The sequence below is a fragment of the Pseudonaja textilis genome, chromosome 2 (genome assembly GCF_049901715.1).
Source record: "Pseudonaja textilis isolate UNSWEBS1 chromosome 2, rPseTex1.2, whole genome shotgun sequence".
Taxonomy (NCBI): domain Eukaryota; kingdom Metazoa; phylum Chordata; class Lepidosauria; order Squamata; family Elapidae; genus Pseudonaja; species Pseudonaja textilis.
In genome coordinates, this window is record NC_141991.1 from 147842804 (window position 1) to 147864717 (window position 21914).

General features: G+C 38.3%; 1 protein-coding gene across 2 annotated transcripts in view; it reads left to right on the plus strand.

Moving 5' to 3' along the window:
- The window catches only part of SHFL (shiftless antiviral inhibitor of ribosomal frameshifting), a 24960-nt gene continuing 3046 nt past the window's right edge, over positions 1 to 21914 (plus strand). Inside the window, exons 1-7 of one of the 2 annotated variants that reach the window (XM_087925834.1) lie at positions 1 to 112; positions 10800 to 10941; positions 12135 to 12184; positions 13594 to 13695; positions 15256 to 15288; positions 18697 to 18846; positions 21581 to 21684. In XM_087925834.1, the coding sequence (XP_087781960.1) occupies positions 77 to 112; positions 10800 to 10941; positions 12135 to 12184; positions 13594 to 13695; positions 15256 to 15288; positions 18697 to 18846; positions 21581 to 21684 (617 nt within the window). In that variant the 5' untranslated portion in view covers positions 1 to 76. The remainder of the gene's footprint in view (positions 113 to 10799; positions 10942 to 12134; positions 12185 to 13593; positions 13696 to 15255; positions 15289 to 18696; positions 18847 to 21580; positions 21685 to 21914) is intronic. The other variant, XM_026711598.2, reaches the window with a different exon arrangement.

Here is a 21914-nt window from a genome sequence, read left to right on the forward strand (position 1 = left end):
GCCGCCCTCCGTTGCCTAAGTGGCACGGAGCGTCGACCTCAAGCTGGAGAAGGAACTGACCCTCGCCTTCAGCACCATGTACGCCTTGAGGGAAAGACAGGATGAGGTGGAGGTAGGCGCTATTCTTCACGGTAGCGAGAGAGCAATATTATTTTAAAGAAAGGGTCTGCAGTATTTGGTCGATGCCTGCGAAGGAGTTTCCTCTGAGTCGATGGTTCCCCCCGCCCCCCCGCGCCTCGTAGGAGGCAGGAGATTACAACACCCTTCATCTTTGATCAGCATCAGATGGGTGTGGGGGGTTGTGTGCATCGTTTACCTGCCTGATCTAGAGCATGATATGTCTAAGGAAGGCTGTTTCTGTATGATACAGTAGCTCTCGGCGAGAAAATACTCTCCTGCAAATCCCCGGAGGAGCACGAGGGGGCAATAAAGAGGGAACCCACGGATCATTCGGATTTCTGCAGCTACAATTCTAGGGGCCGGTGATTTTGATGGTAATTTTAATAAAAGTCATCAGTATCAAATCAACAGGCCTTATCGTTCAGTATCCTGTTTCCAAAAAAAATGATAACCAGAACTCTCCTATCTATAGTATTTGATATTCAGTGTTAAACCATCTTTATCTGTCTGAGAAATAGATTACCCTATTATTCTGTTATAATTTCCTCGTTGGTTGCTACCCCATTTCTGCCAATCATTAACTAACTGCCCTTCTGCTCCATGGGCCCCAAACTTAAGTTCCAATACTTGGCCACACTGAAGAAAAAATATTGATAGAGATAATAAAATATTAAAACATAAGAGAAGCCAAGAGAAGAGAAAAGCAACAGGACAAAGAAAGAAAGAGTAATAGGAATAGGATATTGAGGAAGTAGTGAATATTGTACATTGCCCTGTGCAAAAGGATTTACACGAAGAATTTTTGTTTTATTTACTCAAGCTGTCATCCTTGGAAACCTTATTTGCCCAACCAAGGACAAAGAAAAGACCAAATATAACATTTCAATTAAAAGACAAACAGAAAAGCGAACAACAATTGCATCAGAGGAATAGTCTCAGATTTTTACCATTCAGAGTGGGGACAGGAAATAACAGGGTATAGAATTTTATATCTGAGTGGATAGTCCAAATTCCCATCCAAAATATTTGTAGCAACAGACTGTCAATTGTTGAAGTTTCTGACTCTACCAGTATAGATGCCTGACTATGCATAGAATTAAATTAAAATTTATAATTTATAGCAATAATTTAATGATATATATGGATATCTTTTAAGCTAGAAAGGACAGGGCCTTAAAAGTCAGTTTGAAAAGATATGAAAAAAATCAATAAACAAAATTTCAATTCTTTTTCCAGAACCACCAAACATATCACTCTTTTCCTAGAGCTACTCAATAATTTTTATTTAATCATTTCTGAGTTCATTTTTCTAAAATGTTTAACATAGCTTAGAGAGATTTTTGCCAGCCAGGGACAATTGCTTTAATTAAAGAAGTTTGTGCAAAATACTACATTCAAAGTGTCCCTTTCTGATTCATATCTAAGAGATCTGCTTTAATCGTTTGAAAATGTGTTCAGCTCAAACCAGAGCTGCTTCACATTTGACACATTGGGAAAGTGATTGGCACTGTCTGGGTCTAATGCAAAACAGCTGTGTTATACTTGAAAGAATTGTTTTGGTCTCAAAATGCCATGTTTTAATACAAAACAGTTTACATTTAAAATGTTTTGCACATTACTGGATATAAATATATTCCATCAAAAGCAGCGTTGTATGCTTTGTAAACATGCAGTTCCCAGCCATGGGTTTGCTAATGAATATAGGAAAGAGACAGTTTAGAATCCTGCTGTATATTTCCTGGATGCTCCTAATTTTCAGCAAATTGGGCCTCTTCCTTCTCTTTATTCTGCTGTGTCAGTGGCCTGGAGTTTATCAGAAGGAAGCATGTGTTGGCCCCAAATATTAATACAACTGCAATATGCTTGCACACTCTCATTGCCTAGAGAGAAAGAAGTGTACTGTTAAACATAAACTTTTTTTAATGTGCAAAAGCTGATTGTATCCTATGGCCACTTGGCCTTGAAAATTATTTTAAACATACTGTGAAGAAGGAAGAGGATCACAATCATGGTGGCACTGAAATAAGGAAGTTTTGCTTTGCAGAATAAGTACCGTGTCACAAACTTGTTTTGAGCAATAGTATCTAGAAAACATAGGACGGTGAACTTCATATGTTGTTGTTTTTTTTAGTTCTGGTGGTGCTTTTGAATCAATGTTGACACCTGGTAAGTGCCTGGACAAGTCACTGTAGTTTTCTTGACGAGATTTCAGAAGTGGTTTGCCCTTGCTTTCTTCATAGGACTGAGAGAGCACTAGCCCAAAGTCACCTAGCTGGCTTCGTGCCTAAGGCAGGACTAGAACTCATGGTTTCTCTGTTTCTACCTGTTGTCAACCACTAGCACCAGCTGGCTCTCTGTTTTATTCTTCTTGCTGTGTAGCTTGGGTTATATGCCTTTAAATTATACATGTTTGGAGTATAGTCTGGAGTTTGAGCATATTTATTATCTAAACAGGTGTTTCAACTGTAAAAAGAAAAATGCATAACTGGGTGTGGAGATTGTCCTCAAATTACAACTGGTCACTTAATAATTGTTTAAAGTTACGAGGGTAAATAAATAAATAACCTTTAAAAGGTTATTTATGTTCTGTCCTCAAAGTTACAGGTGCAATACCACCCTGGCAGTGGTATGATTGCATTTTGGGCACTTGGCATTCAGTTTGCATTTGTAATTGGTTACAGCAACCTGTAGATAATATGAACACATTTTATCTTGTATATTAAAACAAGCTAGTTTTATAAATAATAATTAAGGACAACTACAGTTAACTGTACTAATAAAGTACAACAATAACATTCTTTCTAGCAGATGCATCCAAAAAAGAACTGATCCAAATAACTGATTTTTATAAATTTAAACATCCAATATACAAAAAAGGTTTAGCATTTCATATGAATGGAGGTAGATTCATGCTAAGCCAGGCTTCTCCAAACTCCTAAGCATCAATGGGACTAGCTGTTGTTATTTGTAGTACTTGTTAATATTGGTATCTAGTAGTATTTATTAAATTATTTTCATATAAATGATTGGAGATCGATGAACAATATGCAATTTCATGAAAAGGTCCATGAGTTTGGGGGCCACTAAATTGTAATGTAGTTTGGCTTTGACTTTAATCTGATGTGTGAAATTTAAGATTTGTCAGTTGCTGTTACTGTATCTGCAAACCAGCCTGATTGAAAGAAATAATTATTTTTGGTCTAAAAAATAATGATTTATTGGGACTTGACCAGCTCTTTACATTTTGAAGTAAGATGTAATGGACCAGCAATGGGGGAATGGAATTAGAATATGGATGAAGATGATAATGTTTCCTCTGCCATGGAAACAGAATATTGTGGTCTGTCTAGAGCAGGGGTGTCCAACCTTGGCAACTTTAAGACTTGTGGACTTCAACTCCCAGCTTTGCTGGCTGAGGAATTCTGGGAGTTGAAGTCCACAAGTCTTAAAGTTGCCAAGGTTGGACACCCCTGGTCTAGAGTTAGATGTTTTTGGAGATCCTTAGTCATCCAGGTTATGGTTGTTCAAGAGATGCTTTTCCAAAAGCAGCTGGATTTTCTTTGTTATCCGTTGAAGACATTTTGCTTCTCATCCCAAGAAGCTTCTTCAGTTCTTGTATGAGAAGTTGAATATCTTTAAGGAAAAACAAAGAAAGTCCAGTTGCTTTTTGAAAAGCACCTTTGGGTCTGTGAGCTAGCTTTGCTCTTTTCTAATGCACAGGCCAAATAGGATCCAAACTCCTAATTGTGCAAAGTTAAATTTAACAAATGCAAATTACAGGCTCACACTTGGCCTCCAACCAAGAGATTCATTAGTATTGAAACTTCAAAAACACCAGGTGCAAGCACAACCAATATTCTTTAGAAAAGAGGTAACAATTCTTAGCAGATGCACAGACACCAAACATTGATTTTTAGCTCAATGGATGGATTTGTATTCAGCAATCGTCTGCTAGTTGTTTATCTTGAATTCTGGACCAGGAGGGTGCAAAGGTACAGAAAATCCCTGATGCAATCTGTAAATATTGTTCCTTTTTACCAGAAATGTCAGAGGACAATGGCACAACAAATGTCACAAGCTAAGTGGTCTGTTTATTGTTGGCATCTATCTTTTTGCTCCTGTCAAGTTTCCTCTAGTTATTTGCTCCTTCAGAAAGGAGCTTTGAAAAGGCTGGGAGGACCAGAGGCAACAACAGCCAACTGGGTTAATGGGCTTTCCTCTAGTTTTTAAGTTAGCAAAAATAGGATGCTGGCAAAGACAGCATCTGCAGTTATCATTATAGTTGGCTCTGTTTAAGAGCAGTAGTTGGGGGATTCCTCCTCAGCTTCATTTCCCCTTCCTACTGAACATCACCAATTGGTGGATGGAACAGCCCTCAAAGACCAAAGAACTATTCAGTAGACCAGGTTTTTTTGGAACCTTTCCAGATAAGAATAGGATGGGAGCTCACTCACATGTACTCCAGATGGCTGCTTCTCATGAGATGCCACAGGACAGCAGTCTTCAGAAGGTTTCAGTGTCAGGATATAAAGGGATTGGTCATCTTGTTCACAACTGCAGTGGAGCATTTTAAAACTTAGGTCCCCAACCCCAAGGCAGCAGCCTGGTCCTGGGTTGGGACACATTTAGAACTGGGCCGTACATATTAGATTTGCAAAGAAAAGAGTAAGAGACATAGTTTATAAGATAATAAGAGATGAACCAATGATTTATAAGGATAGAGAAATCCAAACTTTGAAGCAAGTGCCAAGAAGAGTGAAAGGGTAGAGAAGAGATTACCGCTTTCTGGCAACACAACTGACCAAACATAATGTACTATTTAAGGTGGTTAATAGCAGAAGGAATGATGGTTACATGGCAGGGGGGAAAAATCAAGATTGACAACATAGATAAGTCACAAGAACTTTTAGGGACAAAAGAAAATTACAGCAGCAAGAGAAACTAGAAAGCAGAAGTCAAGAAGACCAACAACGAGAGATAAAATAACCAGAACAGGAAGGAAGAAGCAAGGAGGAAATGGAACAACATGAAAAAGAAGGAATAAGAACAAGAGCACAAAGAGACGTAAAGACCAACAGAAGACAGAGACAAGTCAACAAATAAAACAATGGAAGAAGAAGTCAAGTTACTATCAATAAATATTAATGGACTAAATTCCCCTACTAAAAGAAAACAAATACTTGCAAAATTAGCTAAACTGATTGTGGACATAGTGTACCTGCAAGAGGTACATATGAAAAAGCAGCACGGTAATTATTTAGAATATTCAAAATTAGGAACGCTGTACACACACTAGCAGATCAAAAAAGAGAGGAGTAGCTGCATATGTGAAGGAAAAGTTAAAGGCTAAACAAATTTATGCAGACAAAACAGAAGAATATTAATGATTGAATTAATGATATGTCAAAAACAAATGTTTCTGGTGGTAATATATGCTCCAAACGATAATCAGAAAGCGTTTTACAGTAAATTATAGGGGAAAATAATAGAAATAGGATGGGGAATATATGTTTAGTTGGTGACTTTAACGCAATAGTAGACATAAAAAAAAGATTATATAAACAACAACAAAAAACAAGAAGAAAAAAGGAAAGTCTTACCAACACCTTTTTTGAGATGATGCACAAATTAAATCTGGTGGACTTGTGGAGAAACCTAAACCCAAATAAGAATAAATATACTTTTTCTCCAACTCACATAACTCATGGTCAAGGATAGACATGGTTCGGATGAATGGGGAATTAGGGAAAGATATAGACACAATGGAAATTATGCCAAATATATGGGTGGACCACAATCCCCTACAGGTAACTTGGAAAGGCCAAAAGGAGGAGGAGGAGGAGGAGGAGGAGGAGGAGGAGGAGGACACAGATATTAAAAGAAGAAGAATATACCCCCACCCCCCAAAAAAGGAATTGAAATTATTTTTTAGGGAAAATACTAAGCAACATACATCACTGCAGAATCTATAGGACACCACAAAGCCTATGTGCAAGGAATGACGATAGCATATACAGCGAGAAGAAACAAAGAAAAATGGAGATGACAAAATTAGCTACAGGAAGAGATTAAAAAAATAGAAATTCAATTACAAAAAGAATCACAGAATAATACAATTAAAGGGCAAGTGGCTTTAGCCAGACATAAATTAAGTGTCTCAAATTAGAAAGGGCACAAAATCTAAAATCTGCAAAACAGAACTTTTTTGAATTTGCAAATAAACCAGGGAGATGGCTGGCTTATAAATTAAAAAAAGAAAAGGAAAAAAGGTTAATACATCATCTACAGGATGAAAATGGGGCTTTACAACACCATATGGAAGAGAAAAAAAGAATTACGCAAAATTACTTTGAAAAGCTTTATAAACAAGAAGAAATAACTAATGAAAATATATTGCAATATTGAAAAGAGAAAGGTTTTCTCCCGATAGCTGAAGAAAAGAGAGAAATGTTGAAAAGGGAAATAATGTTAATAGAATTGAAAAGGGCAATACAAAGACAGAAAAATAACAAATCCCCGGGACCAGATGGAATCTCAAGGGAACTTTATAAGAATATATATGAATTGATGGAGCTTTGAATGTTAGAAGTGTATAATGAAGCATTGATAGAGGCTAGATTGCCAGAATCCTGGGCTGAGGCATACATTACATTAATACCCAAAGAGGGCATAAATCACCAACAAATTAAAAACTATAGGCGAATGTCGCTGCTAAATGTCATTTATAAAATATCACCATAATAGCGGAAAGGATGAAAAAACTACTAAATGAAATCATATATTCAGATCAAAATGGATTTCTACCTACAAGACAGATTAGAAATAACACAAGGATGGTGGTAAATATACTGGAGTATTACTAGGCACATCCCGAAAAACAAGCGGTATTAATCTTTTTAGATGCTCAAAAAGCCTTTGACAATTTAAATTGGCAGTTTTTGATACAGCAAGACATGAAATTTGGAGATAAATTTGAAAGAATGATTAGGTGCAATATATTCTACTCAAAAGCTAGTGTGCTGTTAAATGGAGATATCACAGGGAAATTTAAGATTGCCAAGGAAGTGAGACAGGGTTGTTTGTTATCACTTCTGCTTTTTATCCTTTCACTTGAATTGTTTCTAACCCGAATTAGACAAAATATGGAAATTAAAGGGACCAAAATCAAAAAAGAAGAATATAAAACCCAGACTTTTGCAGATGACGTAGTATTCTTTATAGAAGAACCAATAGAAACAGGAAGTATCATACTACAAGAGATAGAAGAATTTGGGGAAGTGGCAGGATTTAAAATTAATAAAGACAAGACCAAAATATTAGTTAAAAATCTAACAGAGAATCAGAAAAAAGAATTAAAAAGGGAAACTGGATTACAAATTACAAAGAAGATTAAAATATTTGGGAATATGATTAACAGCGAGATGCTCTTCAATTAAAGACGATAACTATAAAAAATTGTTGCAACAAATAAAGATTTAGAATTATGGGGGAAATTACAGTTATCCTTATTGGGAAGAATAGCCACAATTAAAATGAACATCTTGGCCATCTTGCTTTATTCCAAACAATCCCCATAAGATTAGATAAAAAATTATTTGAAGAGCTAAATAAAATAACAATAAAATTTGTATGGTTAGGTAAGAAACCATGGATAAAAACGAAAATGTTACAGGATAGTAGAAGCAGAGGTCGCTTCGGACTCCCAGACTGGGAACTGTACTATCAAGCCATGGCACTAACTTGGATAAAGGAGTGGATTAATTTGAATAGTAAAAGGATTTTAATATTAGAAGGGAATGGTCTACAAATAGGATGGCATGCTTTCCTTTGGGAGGAGTAAGATGCACACGTATTTTTATAGACACCAAATAAGGGACTCATTGATACAGACATGGGAATTTTTTTTAAAAAAATCATTATATGAAGATACCAGGTTGGCTATTAATCACGGAAGCAATTATTTATCCAAATACATTAGATATAAGAAAAATTGTAAGATATATTAGATAACCAAGGGAGACTAAAAACAAACCAGGAATTAAGAGACCAAGGAATAAATATAGATTGGTGGCCATACCTACAGTTACAGGCAAGATACAAAAAAGACTTAGAAGAATACGGATTTGATAAGGACCAACAACAATTAGATACAATTTTAACGGGAATGAGAGAGAAACTTATAACCAAAACATGTAATTACTTGCTAAAATTTAATATGGAAGAAGAAGTAGTTAAAGAGTCCATGATGGCATGGGCAAGAAATTTTGGATATAGTATAGAATTAGAAGACTGGGAAAGATTATGGACCCAACATTATAAATTAACAATGTCCGTGGCCTACAAAGAAAACCTTTATAAAATGTTCTACCATTGGTATTAAGCACCAGCGAGATTGGCAAAGATGTATCCTAATATGAGCCCAGAATGCTGGAAATGTAAACATAAATATGGCACCTTCTTTCATATGTGGTGGTTATGTCCTGAAGCGAGAAGATATTGGGTAAGAATAAGAAATCAGCTACAAGAAATAACAAAACACCAAACTGAACTGAAACCTGAACTGTTCCTATTAGGAATAATTAAAGGAGAGTTTAACAAAAAGATTAAAGATGTCATATTACACATAGCAACAGCAGCCAGGATTGCTTTCACACAGTGTTGGAAACAGGATAGTATACCATCTGAGGAATTAGTAATACAGAAAGTATTGGAATGGGCTGAAATTGGCAAGCTCACGTTAGAATTAAAAGGCAAAGAAGAATCAGAATACTATGTGGTCTGGGACAAATGGTACAATTGGCTAAAAAGTAGAAATAAGGATTAATGTATATGAATGTCTAATGCAGGGGTCCCCAATCCCCTGGTTGTGGCCCACTACCAGGCTTTGAGCCGTTCAGAACCAGGCCACTTGTTCATTCTTGCCCACCTTTCACAGGAACCATCCCTTCTCCACCCCCATCCCCTGGTCCACAAAGCCAAAATGGCTGGGGAACTCTATGTTAGTAGACAACCATTAAAGTTTGAACCAACAGTGTGTTGCAACTACGAGAAAGCCAATGCAGTCCTAGGCTGCATCAAGATCATGTGAAGTGCTAGTGTTGCTTCATTCTACATTGATAGGACCATACTTGGTATGCTGTATCCAGTTTTAGTCACTGCAATACAAAAAAGAATATTGAGATTCTAGAAAGAGTGCAGAGGAGAACAACAAAGATGATAAGGTGACTGGAGAATAAAACATACGAATGGTTGTGGAAACTGGTCTAACAAAGAGAAAGTCTAAGGGTGACATAGTAGCAGTCTTCCAATATTTGAGGAACTATTACAGAGAAGATGGGGTGATCTGTTCTCCAAAGCATCTGAGGGCAAGACAAGGCGTAACAGATGGAAGCTTATCAAAGAGAGATCCAAGCTAGAATTAAGGAGAAACATCTTGTCAGTGAGAACAATTGATCAGTGGAACAGCTTGCCTTCAGACGTTGCGGATGCTCCATTACTAGATGTTTTTAAGAGATTGGACAACCATTTGTCCAGAATAGTATAAGGTCACCTGCTTGAGCAGGATTTTGGACCAGAAGACTTCCAAGGTCTCTCCCAACTCTAAGTCTGTAATTTATTTCTTTTTCATTTTTCTCTTATTTTTCTATAGTTCTCTTATCTTAAAATTTTATATTATTTTTATTTTATGGAAAAACCTATTTAATAAAAATTATACATATGTAAATGTATGGAAGAATCTAGGCTGATCCAGAAACTAAGTAGGATTGAACCCAGTTTGTCCATAATTAGTGGCCACCAGTTAATTCCAGGCCTACAGGCTAAACTAGAAAGTTGAAATAAGCAATCCCAGGAGAAAGGGATAACAAATTACTTCCAAATTACTGTAAAAAAAAAATGACATGGTTGTATCCATGAGAGTCAGCTTTGACTTGAATTTTTTTTTTATCATACATGTGGGCTGTTTGCCAAGAAGGGTGAACTTTCCAATTTTTGCAAAGTTCATCTTGCCTGCTCAGTAAGTAGTTTGCTCTACAGTCCATGATTTAAGCTTACAAAGGTACAAAAGAATCTCTGAGATAAGACTTCCTGCTAACTTTCTTGACCTTCTCACTGGTCTCAGTTTTTGCTGTTGGGGAAAGGGAACTTTGGCATGACTTACGAATTGAGACATTGGAAAGGATGTACTTTGCGGTGAATATTTGCAAACAATTTAAAAAGTACTGGTGGAATTCTAGACAGTTGCTCAGTAAAGGCCAAAGAAGAAATTATGATAGCTATGCTAAATGTTTTTTGGGGGGTTGAGTTGATATATGTGTGGTTGTGCATACATGCGTGCATCTGTATGTGGCTGAGCCTTTTCCTTCCTTGCTACAATCTTCATAAAGAAATCCTTCTCCCCCAACTATCTGTTGGTCTGGAGGGAATGCTCCAATTTGTGTTAATAGTAGTCAAAATGAAGGTTTGGTCAAAACCACAAATGAGGAAAGAATTAAACTTGCTCCCACATTCATACTTATCCATCATCTTGTTTTAAATAAATAATTACATAAATATATTGATTAATCCTACTACTGAGCAGTAAGTCTGGGTTGGCACTAAGGGGAAATCCGCTCTAAAAGAAAATGTGTCAGGTCTCTGAAAATTTTACATTTTAAATTGCTTTCATATTTTTAATGCAGCTAGAAAAAAGTGTCCGCCGACTACGTGAGAAATTCTATGGAAAAGTGAGCATCACAGATGCTGTGATTCTGATGCGGACCTTCCACAACAATCATGACCTAGTCTGCAAGTACATCATCCTTGATATAAAAAAAACAGAAGGTGAATCTAGCACTGATGCTGCTGATATATTAGACTGGGGGTGGGGGAGGGAAAGTCCGCAATCCAATATTTTGGGCCATTCATGGTGGTTAGTAATATATCCACAGAGAAGGGAACAAGCAGAAGGAAGAAGCTCAGGAATTTCCATTGCCTGTTTGAAAATTCGGACAGTATCTTCTGTATTATAGATTTTTTGTTATGTTTTCAGTCTATTATAACTTGGAAATATCCTTATTCTTCCTGCTTGCATGTCCAAACACAGAGTTGTTATTATTAATCATATTTTTTTATATTTTTACTTCTGCAGCCTGTCCTGCCTCATAGGGACGGAGGTGTAGGTATCTTATCTTTGTCATAAGTGCTGGGGGGAAATAAGTTTAAAAAATCTTTCTCAAAAATTTGCTTAACTGTTCTAAAACCCACTTTAGCCAAGTCATTGGAGTGTGTATTTTCCATTCAGCATGTGCCTTTCTTCCTTGAATTTCTTGGATCCTTATATTAACATATTCATAGCACCCTACAGATTTGCAAATATATGCTTGTAGACATTTATTTCTTCTATTTATTTTGTTTTATTTTACTTCAGGGTATTATTTGTAAAATTTATTAGCTGCCCATCTTACCATAAGGCAACTTCAGGCAGCTTACAATATTAAAATTTATATTTATGGCTTCCTCTTGTATCAAAACAAGCAACCTTGGTGACTGTTGAAAATTGTTGGCATAGTTTCCCTCCTTTTTGTGCATACATATATACAATATATATCATCTCATATATACAATACTTTTCATCTGTTTCCCTCCTTTTTGAGGAAGGAAATAGATGGAAAGTAGTGTATATATGAGATGAGAGAAAGGAAGGAAGGACCACATTCTCTCCAGTTCTTAGTCTCGCCTAAAGGTTGCCTATCCATGTTGCAGTAAAAATGCAATTGCTTGATTTTAAAGGACTGTAATGTATGGAAAACCACAGAAATAATATTTGCAGACATAATGCTGAGAAAGGACAATCCATGAGTATTGAAATAGACATCAATACAAATTATGCCAACTTGCTTATTTGTCTTGGCCTTCATTCCTGGTCAACTGCTGCACGTCTTTGCCACATGGATTTCCATAAAGTTTCACAGTTAGAAATCTTCATGTTAGCTGTCTGTTTTAAACTGCTCTAATTATATATTGTTGTTCTTTAGGTATAGAGACGGAAGATGAAAAGAAGCTCAGTGGTGATCCAATAGCATTGGTAATAATAATGTATTTAATTTAGATGCTCTGTTTCCTTTAGGCAAAATCTGAGGAGTGAAAGACCCCATTGAAAGGATTACAATGGACACAAAATTGGGAAAGGGAATACAAAGAACCAAACTAGTTTAGCCTTAGAAGGGAAACTAGCTGCTATTCTACAGATTATTATGCTACATAGCAGAAACTCATGTTGTCATGGCAGCATCACAACTTTTTTTCTCCTTTGCTAAACAGAGCATGGGTGTGGCCAGCATGTGACTCATCTGGTCTGCAGGCCGCGAGTTTGACAGCCCTGCTATATAGTATTCCAGAGGCTTTTTTCCCTCTTCCTTCTATTTTCTCAGTATAGGGGAAAAGCAACTGTTTAAGGATCATATAGCCCTTATGATTGTTCTCCTTAGGCATGCTGATATGACTTGGCAGTTCTTGGTTTAATTATTTTTCCTCTCCACTGAAGTCAATAGGAAGGAAATCCTTACCCCAGATTTGAAGTTGGGGTAAACTGAAACTATTCATGACTAAAGATGTAAGGCAAGGGTAACCCCTTGTGTGCCTTTCTCCTAAGTTGCCCATGCCCTATCCAGAACTCTTCCCCAAAATCTTTTTTTCTCTTTGGAAGAGTTTACAGTATTTTTTAAATCTTTAAAAAGTTATATATTTATAAAATAGTTGAGCGATAGTGATGATATAAATTTAAGTACACAAATTTAAAGGAATATAAAATATGTAATACATATTAAAAATCAAAGATAAAGGTTAAATATGAGTGGATAGCCAACCAATGTGAAATATGGTATAACTAATATATACTAATGCATTATTTAATACAAAGTATTTTATACCATTTTCTAATCAAAACATTTATCTATTAAACTTTACAGATATCTGATTAACATAGTTCAAATCATTAAAACCAAAGGATGAGAGAAGCTATAGGTGACAGTTAAAATATTAAGACAATACTGGAAATTATATCTAGAAATTATGTCAAGATATAAATTCTAAAATCTGAATTTTGGATGTAGCAGAATTCCATGTATAAAACTGTAATATAAAAATGGAAATAGAAATTAATTCTATATAGTATTACTTTACTTTTTAAATACCAAGTTCTTCTAGACTTCAAAGCATATTCCTACAATTTAGTTAGCCATTCTTTTACTGTTAAACCTTCACCAGCTTCATATTCTGCCATTATATCTGAGCTACTCTGCCCATCTATCAGTTGTGGCTTCCAGATGTATCATTCTAGATTTGGTTTATTCATTCAATTACTTACCATTCTAATTTTCTCGATAATATATTTTTGTGACTTAGAAACTGTTCTTTGCTGTATGATTGTAGTTTCTAGTTGTCTAAACTTCTGCTGTCTACTTTTTTACTTTAATTTTTTTCCTATGTTTTTAGAAAGTAGTGAATAAGCTGAAGGAAGAAGAGGAACAGCTCAAACAGGTGATTAAGGGAGGAGGCAGATGGACAGGGCAGGTACAATTGATGAAGATTACTTGGGTAACATCTGATATAGAAGTCGTGCCTGCAGGCTAATGGGGATGCGGAAGGTTCAAAACGGGTAAAAGTTATTAAAAAATATATGATTTTGCAAAAGTACATAAGATTGTATTGTAGATATTAGTATTTGAAATTGAGTTAGAAAATTGAACTATTATATGAGTTAACAATGCATTAAAGGGAATGTATAAAATGCTTAAGAGTTAACAATAGAGTTTAATATTTTATGGAATATTGTTTTTATTATATTATAAACTCAATTCCTTTTCTATTTTTGTTTTATTATTCTAAAATGTATTACTTGGAATGTACTAAGCAAAATCAGTGTGGAAAGTATGTATTATTTTAAGTGTTTGATTTAGGGGAAAGATAGAAAGTTGTCATGCTTCGGCCAGTGATTACAGGAGAAATATTGTATTAGAAAGAAAAGATAAATAGATGATTGAAAGAGAACGGACAAAGGATACAAGTATAATTATTTAAATTGAGATGAAATAAACATAATAGAATTAAGAGAGTGAATAGAGGAGAGAAAATATATAGAAAATACAGAATGCTAAATAAGATATGAAATAGTATATTAAGTGAGCATGAATTTGATTTATGTCTGTACAAAAAGAGGTAACCCGGGGTAAGCCGCTTTCCAAAAAGAAGTTTTATGTATTTATGTTTTGTGTTTTGTTTGTCTATGAGTTAATCAAATTTTAGAAGAATGTAAGAAGAACATTAGAAGAGAATAATGAAATTGTAAATAAGACAGATGGATATAAAGAATATATATAATCTAAGGCAAAAGAAATATAATTGAATAGTAGAAGGGAGAAATAAAGAGAAGTTGGGATAAGATATCAAGTTGAATAGATAAGATAAATATATATCTTATTGAATTGTGTTTGTATGGAAATGTGATAATTTGGAATTATTCTGTCTTTAAATAAGATGTTTTATTGGTTTTTTTCAGAAAAGATGCTTTATGTTATTACATTCTATGTTTAGTTTGTTTATGTATTGTCTTTTAAAAAATTAATAAAATTTGTTTAAAAAAAGGAAAGAAAGTGGAATGGGAAAGACCAACCAGGGGTCTACACTGTAAAAGCCATAGAGCAGGGGTGTCAAACTTGATTTCATTGAGGGCCACACCAGGATTGTATTTGACCTTGGGGGGTGGGGGGCATGGCCAGCTCAATGTCACTCATGCCAGGGGCACCTGTGGTGGCCCGAGCACTCTGCCAGTGAAAATGGGCTCCCAAGCTCTGTTTTTGGCTGCGAAGGTCTCCTGCAACCTTCTGCCAGTGAAAGCAGAGCTCAGGAGAGTTGCGGGCGGCCCTCCTGAGCTATGTTTTTGCTGGCAGAGTCACCATAGGCAGGTCCTTCACTGTTTCCAGGGTGGCCCTGCGGGTCAGATCCAAGCACCCCATGGGCTGAATCTGGCCCCTGGGCCTTGAGTTTGACACCCTGCCATAGAGCAACCTTATCAATTGTTCCCAAAGTTACAATTTAACAGTGCTATGTATGAAGTTTAACAAATGTGTAGCTTTTAATTTTTTTTTTTTTTTGCAGGACACAAGGGGCAAGGATGATAAGAAAATTAAGGTGAGACTAGAAATGCTCCATCTATGATGGAACAGGTTCTCAGTACTCTTCATGATAGGCAGGTGTAGCATAACTCCTGGTTTAGTCCCTCTCAGAAGTAATCCATCAGGATTGATTGGGATCAGAACTCCTGGATGTAGGCAATGATGGGCCGTTTCCCCTGTTTGATTTGGGTGGCAATGCTATGGTCCGCTGGCAGCCTGTGGAGCTGGCAGCAGAGTCAGATAGTGGGGAGGAACCTGGTCCAATCCGGGGGTCTGGGGAGGACTCAGATGAAGGTTCTGCATCCAATACAGAGATGGGGCCAGGACCATCTGGAAGTTTTGTGCTGACTCCGGAGCCTCCAGAATCTGACAGCAGCAAGGCAGAGAAACAAGGGGAGCCTGTTCCCAATGCACGTGTGTGCTGAGTTGCCAGAAGGCAAGAGCAGTTAAGAAAAAAGGGGCAACTCGTGAGTAAGGCTTGGAGGTGATTGGCCCTCCTGTAAGACATAAAGGAGGAGCAAAGGGATATGAACCTTTGCAGGAAGCAACTTTGTTCGTACTGGTTGGTTTGAAATCTGAAGCTCTGTACTGAATTTGTGCTCCGTTTGGTCTTGTATAACTAATTGGCAATTTAGTCGTTTCAAGAAAGATAAAAGTGCGTGCTTATCAGACTTATCCCGAAGGACTTTGGAAGACTTCTGTGGGACTATTTACAAACTGTTTGAGACTCATTACGGGCTGTGAATGACTATAATTCACAGCCGTTGAAATAAAACAAAAGGTGTTTGGGACTAACGTGTGCTTGTTAATGTCTCAAGAAGCCTTGGTCAGAATAGGCAGCTTGCTCGTCTGCCAGAGCATCTTCATAACCCTGTCTTCGATCTCACATGAAGTGGTTGAAGTGGTGTAATTCATCCGTGTTGTTATCGTGTAGGGCCACAAGCCAGTCAACTGTGTCTCCATCTAACACCAGGGCCATTGCAGTGTACCCTGGCCACATTGTCTAGGGAAAAAAACTCCAGACTGCTCCAAGTTGAGCACAATCTACTTGTTGGTAAGCTGGAAAATGTGAGATAGACAACATCACTACTAGATAGATTTGTAATTGGCTGACAAATCGTACTCATCGAGTAATCCTTAATGGAACTACATCTGCATGGGTTGAAGTGATCAATGGACCACAAAGTTCCGATGTAGGTCCACTACTCTTCAATATCTTCATAAATGATTTAGATGAGGGAATAGAAGTGGAACTCATCAAATTTGCAGATGACATTAAGCTGGCAAGAATAGCCAACACCCTAGAAGACAAGATCAGGATCCAAACAGATCTTGACAGATTTGAACAATGGGCCCTATCCAACAAAATCAGATTTAATGTGGAGAAAAGCAAGGTTTTATACGGGCAGAAAAAACAAAGGTACAGGATAGAATAAGCGAAAAGTGGCTCAAAAAAAGTAACTGTTAGAAAAAAGTTCTAGTGCATGATTATTTAAATATGAGCTGCAGTGTGGGGCAGCAACCAAAAAAGGTAATACAATTCTTGCTTGTGTAAACAGAGGCATAGAATCAAAATTATGTAAAGTATTAGTACCTCTTTATAAAGCCTTAGTAAAGCCACACTTGGATCTAATTTTGGTCTCTACAATACAAAAAAGATGTTGAGACACTGGAAAAAGTACAAAGAAGAGCAAGTAAGACAATTAAAGGCCTGGAAACTAACACATGAAGAAAGGCTGCAGGATTTGGGTTTAGCTAGTCTAGAGAAAAGAAGGATCAGGGGTGACATGATAGCAGCATTCCAGTATCTGAGGGGCTGCCACAAAGAGGAGAGGGTCAATTTATTTTCCAAAGCACCAGAGAGCAGGACAAGAAACAATGAATGGAAACTAATCAAGGAGAAGAAGCAACCTGGAATTAAGGAGAAACTTCCTAATAGTGAGAACAATTACCTAGTGGAACAGCTTGACCTCAGAAGTTGTGGGTGCTTCATCACTAGAGATTTTTAAGAAGAGACTGGACAGTCACTTGTTTGAAATGGTGTAGGGTCTCCTGCTTCACCGGGAGTAGAGGGGGGTTGGACTAGAAGACCTCCAAGTTATCTTCCAGCTTTATTCTGGTTGATTGATTGATTGATTGATATAATGCCAGGCCTGGCCCCCAAAGTTGCCCAGTTGTTTCAGGCTTCCATCATACTTCACCCCTAAGGGGTATGGTTGGTGTTCTCTCTGACCCGGGAGGATGACTGGTACTGGGGGTGCGGATGGGGCAGAGTAGCAGTTGTGGATGGTGCAGTAGTGGGTGCTGGTTGGGCAGCCAGTGCCACCAGAACAGCCAGTGCTGGGGCAGCTAGATCTGCCATGGCCAGGCTGGCAGCTAGGGCTTGTTCCACCAGGATGGGCCGGTCACATATCCCAAACTCCTGGAATCTCCCTCTCAGATAGTTGAGTCAAACGCCACAGTTTAGGGTCCTCTTTCAACAGTTTCATCCCAATCTGGAGGCCAGAGGGCATCTCACATGACGTTGAACCCCAGAGGGGGTACTTCTGGTTCCTCCATCTTTCTGATTCCCCACAACCAACAAAGCATTGCCCCTCCCAGTGAGCCCTCCTGCCAGTCCTCCAGGATCATGGGCAGGGGCATTGGTCTCCCTCCTGTCACCTTCAATCGGACACCAAACTCAAGCTGGCCACTCAGGCTGCCTGCTGCAGTCTCAGGGTTTCAAGTTCTTCCTTCAACCTAGTGTCCTCCAACTCTTCTGACTGCTTCTCGGGTAAGGACATAGTCACAGATACGGCTTAATGTCAGCCGTCCCAACTTGGTCAATTAGAAAAGAAAGACCCTCGACTCCATTATTAATGAAAGCTCACTTTACTAAAGCCAAGAGGTTACAGCTTAGCAAAGCCAGATCTACTGATTTTTCAGTTGTAGGAGAAATCATTTTTTACTTGAATGGGACTGTTTAATATACAAATGTAGGACATCTAAAGAATATGTCCTGTACATGTATGATCATTATTGTCTGGAGAATAAGTCCAGTGCCTGGCCAAATATCAGAGCATTGAAAGAATTAAAATAGGTAAATAAATAGGTAAATAAAACTACCTAAGTGTTGGAACAGCCAATTTTTCATCCTTTTATGACAATACTTTTAGATATTTAATGATGAAGTAAAGGAATATTTATTACTGTTCCAACACATTACAAAATAAAACATATTGAGATATATGTTGGAAGCTTTATTAAATAGCTTCCTTACTAATCCATAGTATGTTTCTCTGCAGCATCAGTCAGAACATCTGTATCTAAAGCCCTTCTCTTCCCTTCCCCTGTTGATGAGACACATTAATCTATGGAGAAAATACTTGGATGTTTAGTATTTTAGAGCACTTGGGATCACTTCCATGTCTTTGTGTTTTCTTAGGAAGTTGCTAAACAGCTGATGCCCCTGACAAAGGAGAACTTACAGATGTTCAACAATGCCGAAAACAATCGCATCCCTCCAGTTGTTCGCCAGTTTTCCTGCCAACCCTGTGACCAAATGTGGTGGCGTCAGGTCCCAGAAAGAAAACAGGTCGGTGTGATGGCCTTAATGCACAATCCTATCTGGTAAATAATGATTGCTTAGCCCTCAAAGGAAGGTGGTCCAAGAAAGCTGACTTCTGACTATAATGTTCTCATGGCCTCACTGTCTTCCTTTATTGTTTTCTACTCTTGCCCAAATTGAAAAGAAAAAGACCATGTAAGTATGTGGTAAAACACTAAATTCATACAAAGCATGGAGATTAGTATGTTCACCTGTCATTCTCATTTTAAAAGGAATTGGAGCAAATTTTTGCAACACAGAAATGCGTAAAAAACAAACAAACCTGTAGTCTCCTGCAGTGTCATGGCTCCCTGGGTTTATCTGACCAGAGAAACAAAACCCATTTTTTGAAGCTGTGTGTTTTGTGCTTCTTTGGTTTTAGAGGTTTTTTTTTTTTCAAAAGCAAAATAGGTACATTAAAGTTATTGGACTCTTAGCCCTTAATTTTGAAGAAATATTTACAAGGAGACTTTCCTCACTGATACTGAAAATCAGCAATTTCCTGCCAAAAATCAGCAATGTGTCCTCCAGGGAGCTTCTAGGAGCTAGAAAAATGGAGCTGTGGATTGCCTGAGGGCAGGGATGGTATTCAGGGGGTTTGGACCGGTTCGGGCAAACCTCTAATGAAAATTTTGACTGGTTCGGAGAACTGGTAGGGAAAATTTTGACGAGCCTCGCCCACCTGCCCCTCTCTTAACCTCTCAGCACAGTCCCTACCGGTTCTCCAAACCAATAAAAAAAATCTGTTGTTTATTAGCTCAGCTAATTCGTGTGGCAGAGCTGATTGCCCAACTAAGCTGAGCTTAAAAAAAGCACAGAGGGCGGTATTTTGAGTGCTGTGCTGTGCCTCAGCAAAGCACGCTTTCTTAAAACCAATCGCACCACCGCGATTGGTTCTAAGAGAGCGCTGGCCTTGCCCTGCCATTACTTTTCTTGTCTCCGTGGCATAGCAGCACACACGCTGTGTGGTTCTGCACCTGCCTACAGCCCAAAGATCTGCCCGCCAAGTAAGCCTGCGAGTCTCAGCCTAGCTAGCTGCCTCCCCACCGTCCCTGGCTCCAGCTTGCCTGGATTGCTTCACCACCACCATGGCTCCACATGGTGCTCGTGGCCTAGCAAGCTGCCCCCCGTCCCCCGGCTTCCTTCTTTTAGGACAGGGGTCCCCAACCACCGGGCCCCGGACTGGTACCGGTCCATGGATCATTTTGTACCAGGCCGCAAAGAATGAAAGTAGGGCCTACTTTGCTTGGGCACCGCCATCTTGTTTCAACGGCGCTTGAGAAAGTGCTTCCGGGTGAGCTTGTCGATCGTCGGTTGGAAAGTGGCATTTGGGTGCTGAAGGAATCCTCGCGCCTTAGTTTCGTCGAGGGGGGGCGGGGGCGGCTTCGAACGAAGAGCCATCCCGATGGCAGTGGAGTCTTGCATTACTCAGGAGGAGGATAAGAAAGAGCCCAAAAAGCCCATCGACCGTGAGAAGGTACAAAGGAGGAGTTGAAGGTGGCAGGGAGAAGCAGGGGTTGGCTGGCTGGCCGGTCGCTCGGCTCGCCTTGCCTTGGTCATGTGTGCTGATACCGGTACCGGTCCGTGGATCATTTTGTACCGGGCCGTGGTACAAAAAAGGTTGGGGACCACTGTTTTAGGAGACATGAAACTTACCATTATGTGAACAGTAGCCAAATTTTGCATTGCTGTAATAGAAATTATGAAAAAAATGTCTTTACAAGCCTTATTTCTAAATTGAGATCATAATATGCAGATTTATACAGGCAGTCCTTGGGTTATGACCATTTGGTCAGCAACTCCTCAGAGTTATGACAATGCTAAATGAGGGAGATTTGTAAGCTTACAGTCCTCCTTTAATGATGGCACCCTTGCCTGCTAGAATTGCCTACTCTAAGTGATGCGGTCACATGCTTTATAACTGGATCGCTCAGCAACACAGTTCCTAGTCCCAGTTTCAACTCAAGGACTGCTTGTAATCACTTGACATACTTCATTTGAAGTAATGTGTGTTTACTTTTTCAAACTATTATTTTAGATTATATTTGATGGTTTATTGTTCTGCAACCCTATACTAGTTGAAGTTACATTTTAGCACAGATACTTTCTATCACGTTGGTATTTTACCTTATTCATTTTGATCTGATGTGTTGTATGTGATTTATATTATTACTGGTCATCGACTGAATAAATTACACTGCATCTGCTTCTGGATGTCTCCCATCAGTCGTGTGGTGCTGACTCCTAATCCAACATTTGGAGCTTGCGACCTCAGGAAACAAGCTTTTTCCCATTGCTTCCTGCGCCACTGCGCTGGATGAAATACACATTCCAACACATTTTTCTTACAATTTTTGCCCCATTAAATAGATTGATTGCCAACCTTCCCCCCTGTTTCTCAGCTCACATTTTATACTAAGCCAGATGATGTTTCTTGGATATGTCCACGGTTCCCATTGGTAAAGCCAAAACAGAAGTACCAAGAAGAGAAGTGGGCTGGAATTACAACGGGACCTTGGTTGCAGCTTGCAAATGAAAAAAGATTGCTATGTGGTAGGACTCTAAGGAAAGAAATTGCTGCGTTAAATCAACCTTAGCACAATGGACACAGCAACAATGCACTGATATACAACTCTTGACAGAATATTTGCTCTTGATTCTATTATTGAGATTCTTTGGGGAGTTGAAGCTTATTCAGTTCTTTGTTTGGTATCTTTCACAGGTGTCCCGTTGTCACCGATGTGGGACCCGCTATGATCCAGTGCCATACGATAAAATGTGGGGCACAGCAGTGTTTAAATGCTCATCATGTGGCCATACTTTCAGGTGAGAGCAAACACTGCATGGCTTATCATCCCCAAGTGTTAGAAAGCCACATATGTGTTAAATCTGGCAAACCCAAAATATACAGCATGTCAATTGATCATCTTTTGTTAGGCCACTTGATATCTAGACCTCAGGATGATGTGTGTTGACGTATCCTGAATGGCAAGATCATAGAAATTAAGTAGTAATCATAGAATAACAGAGTTGGAAGGGACCTTGGAGGTCATCTA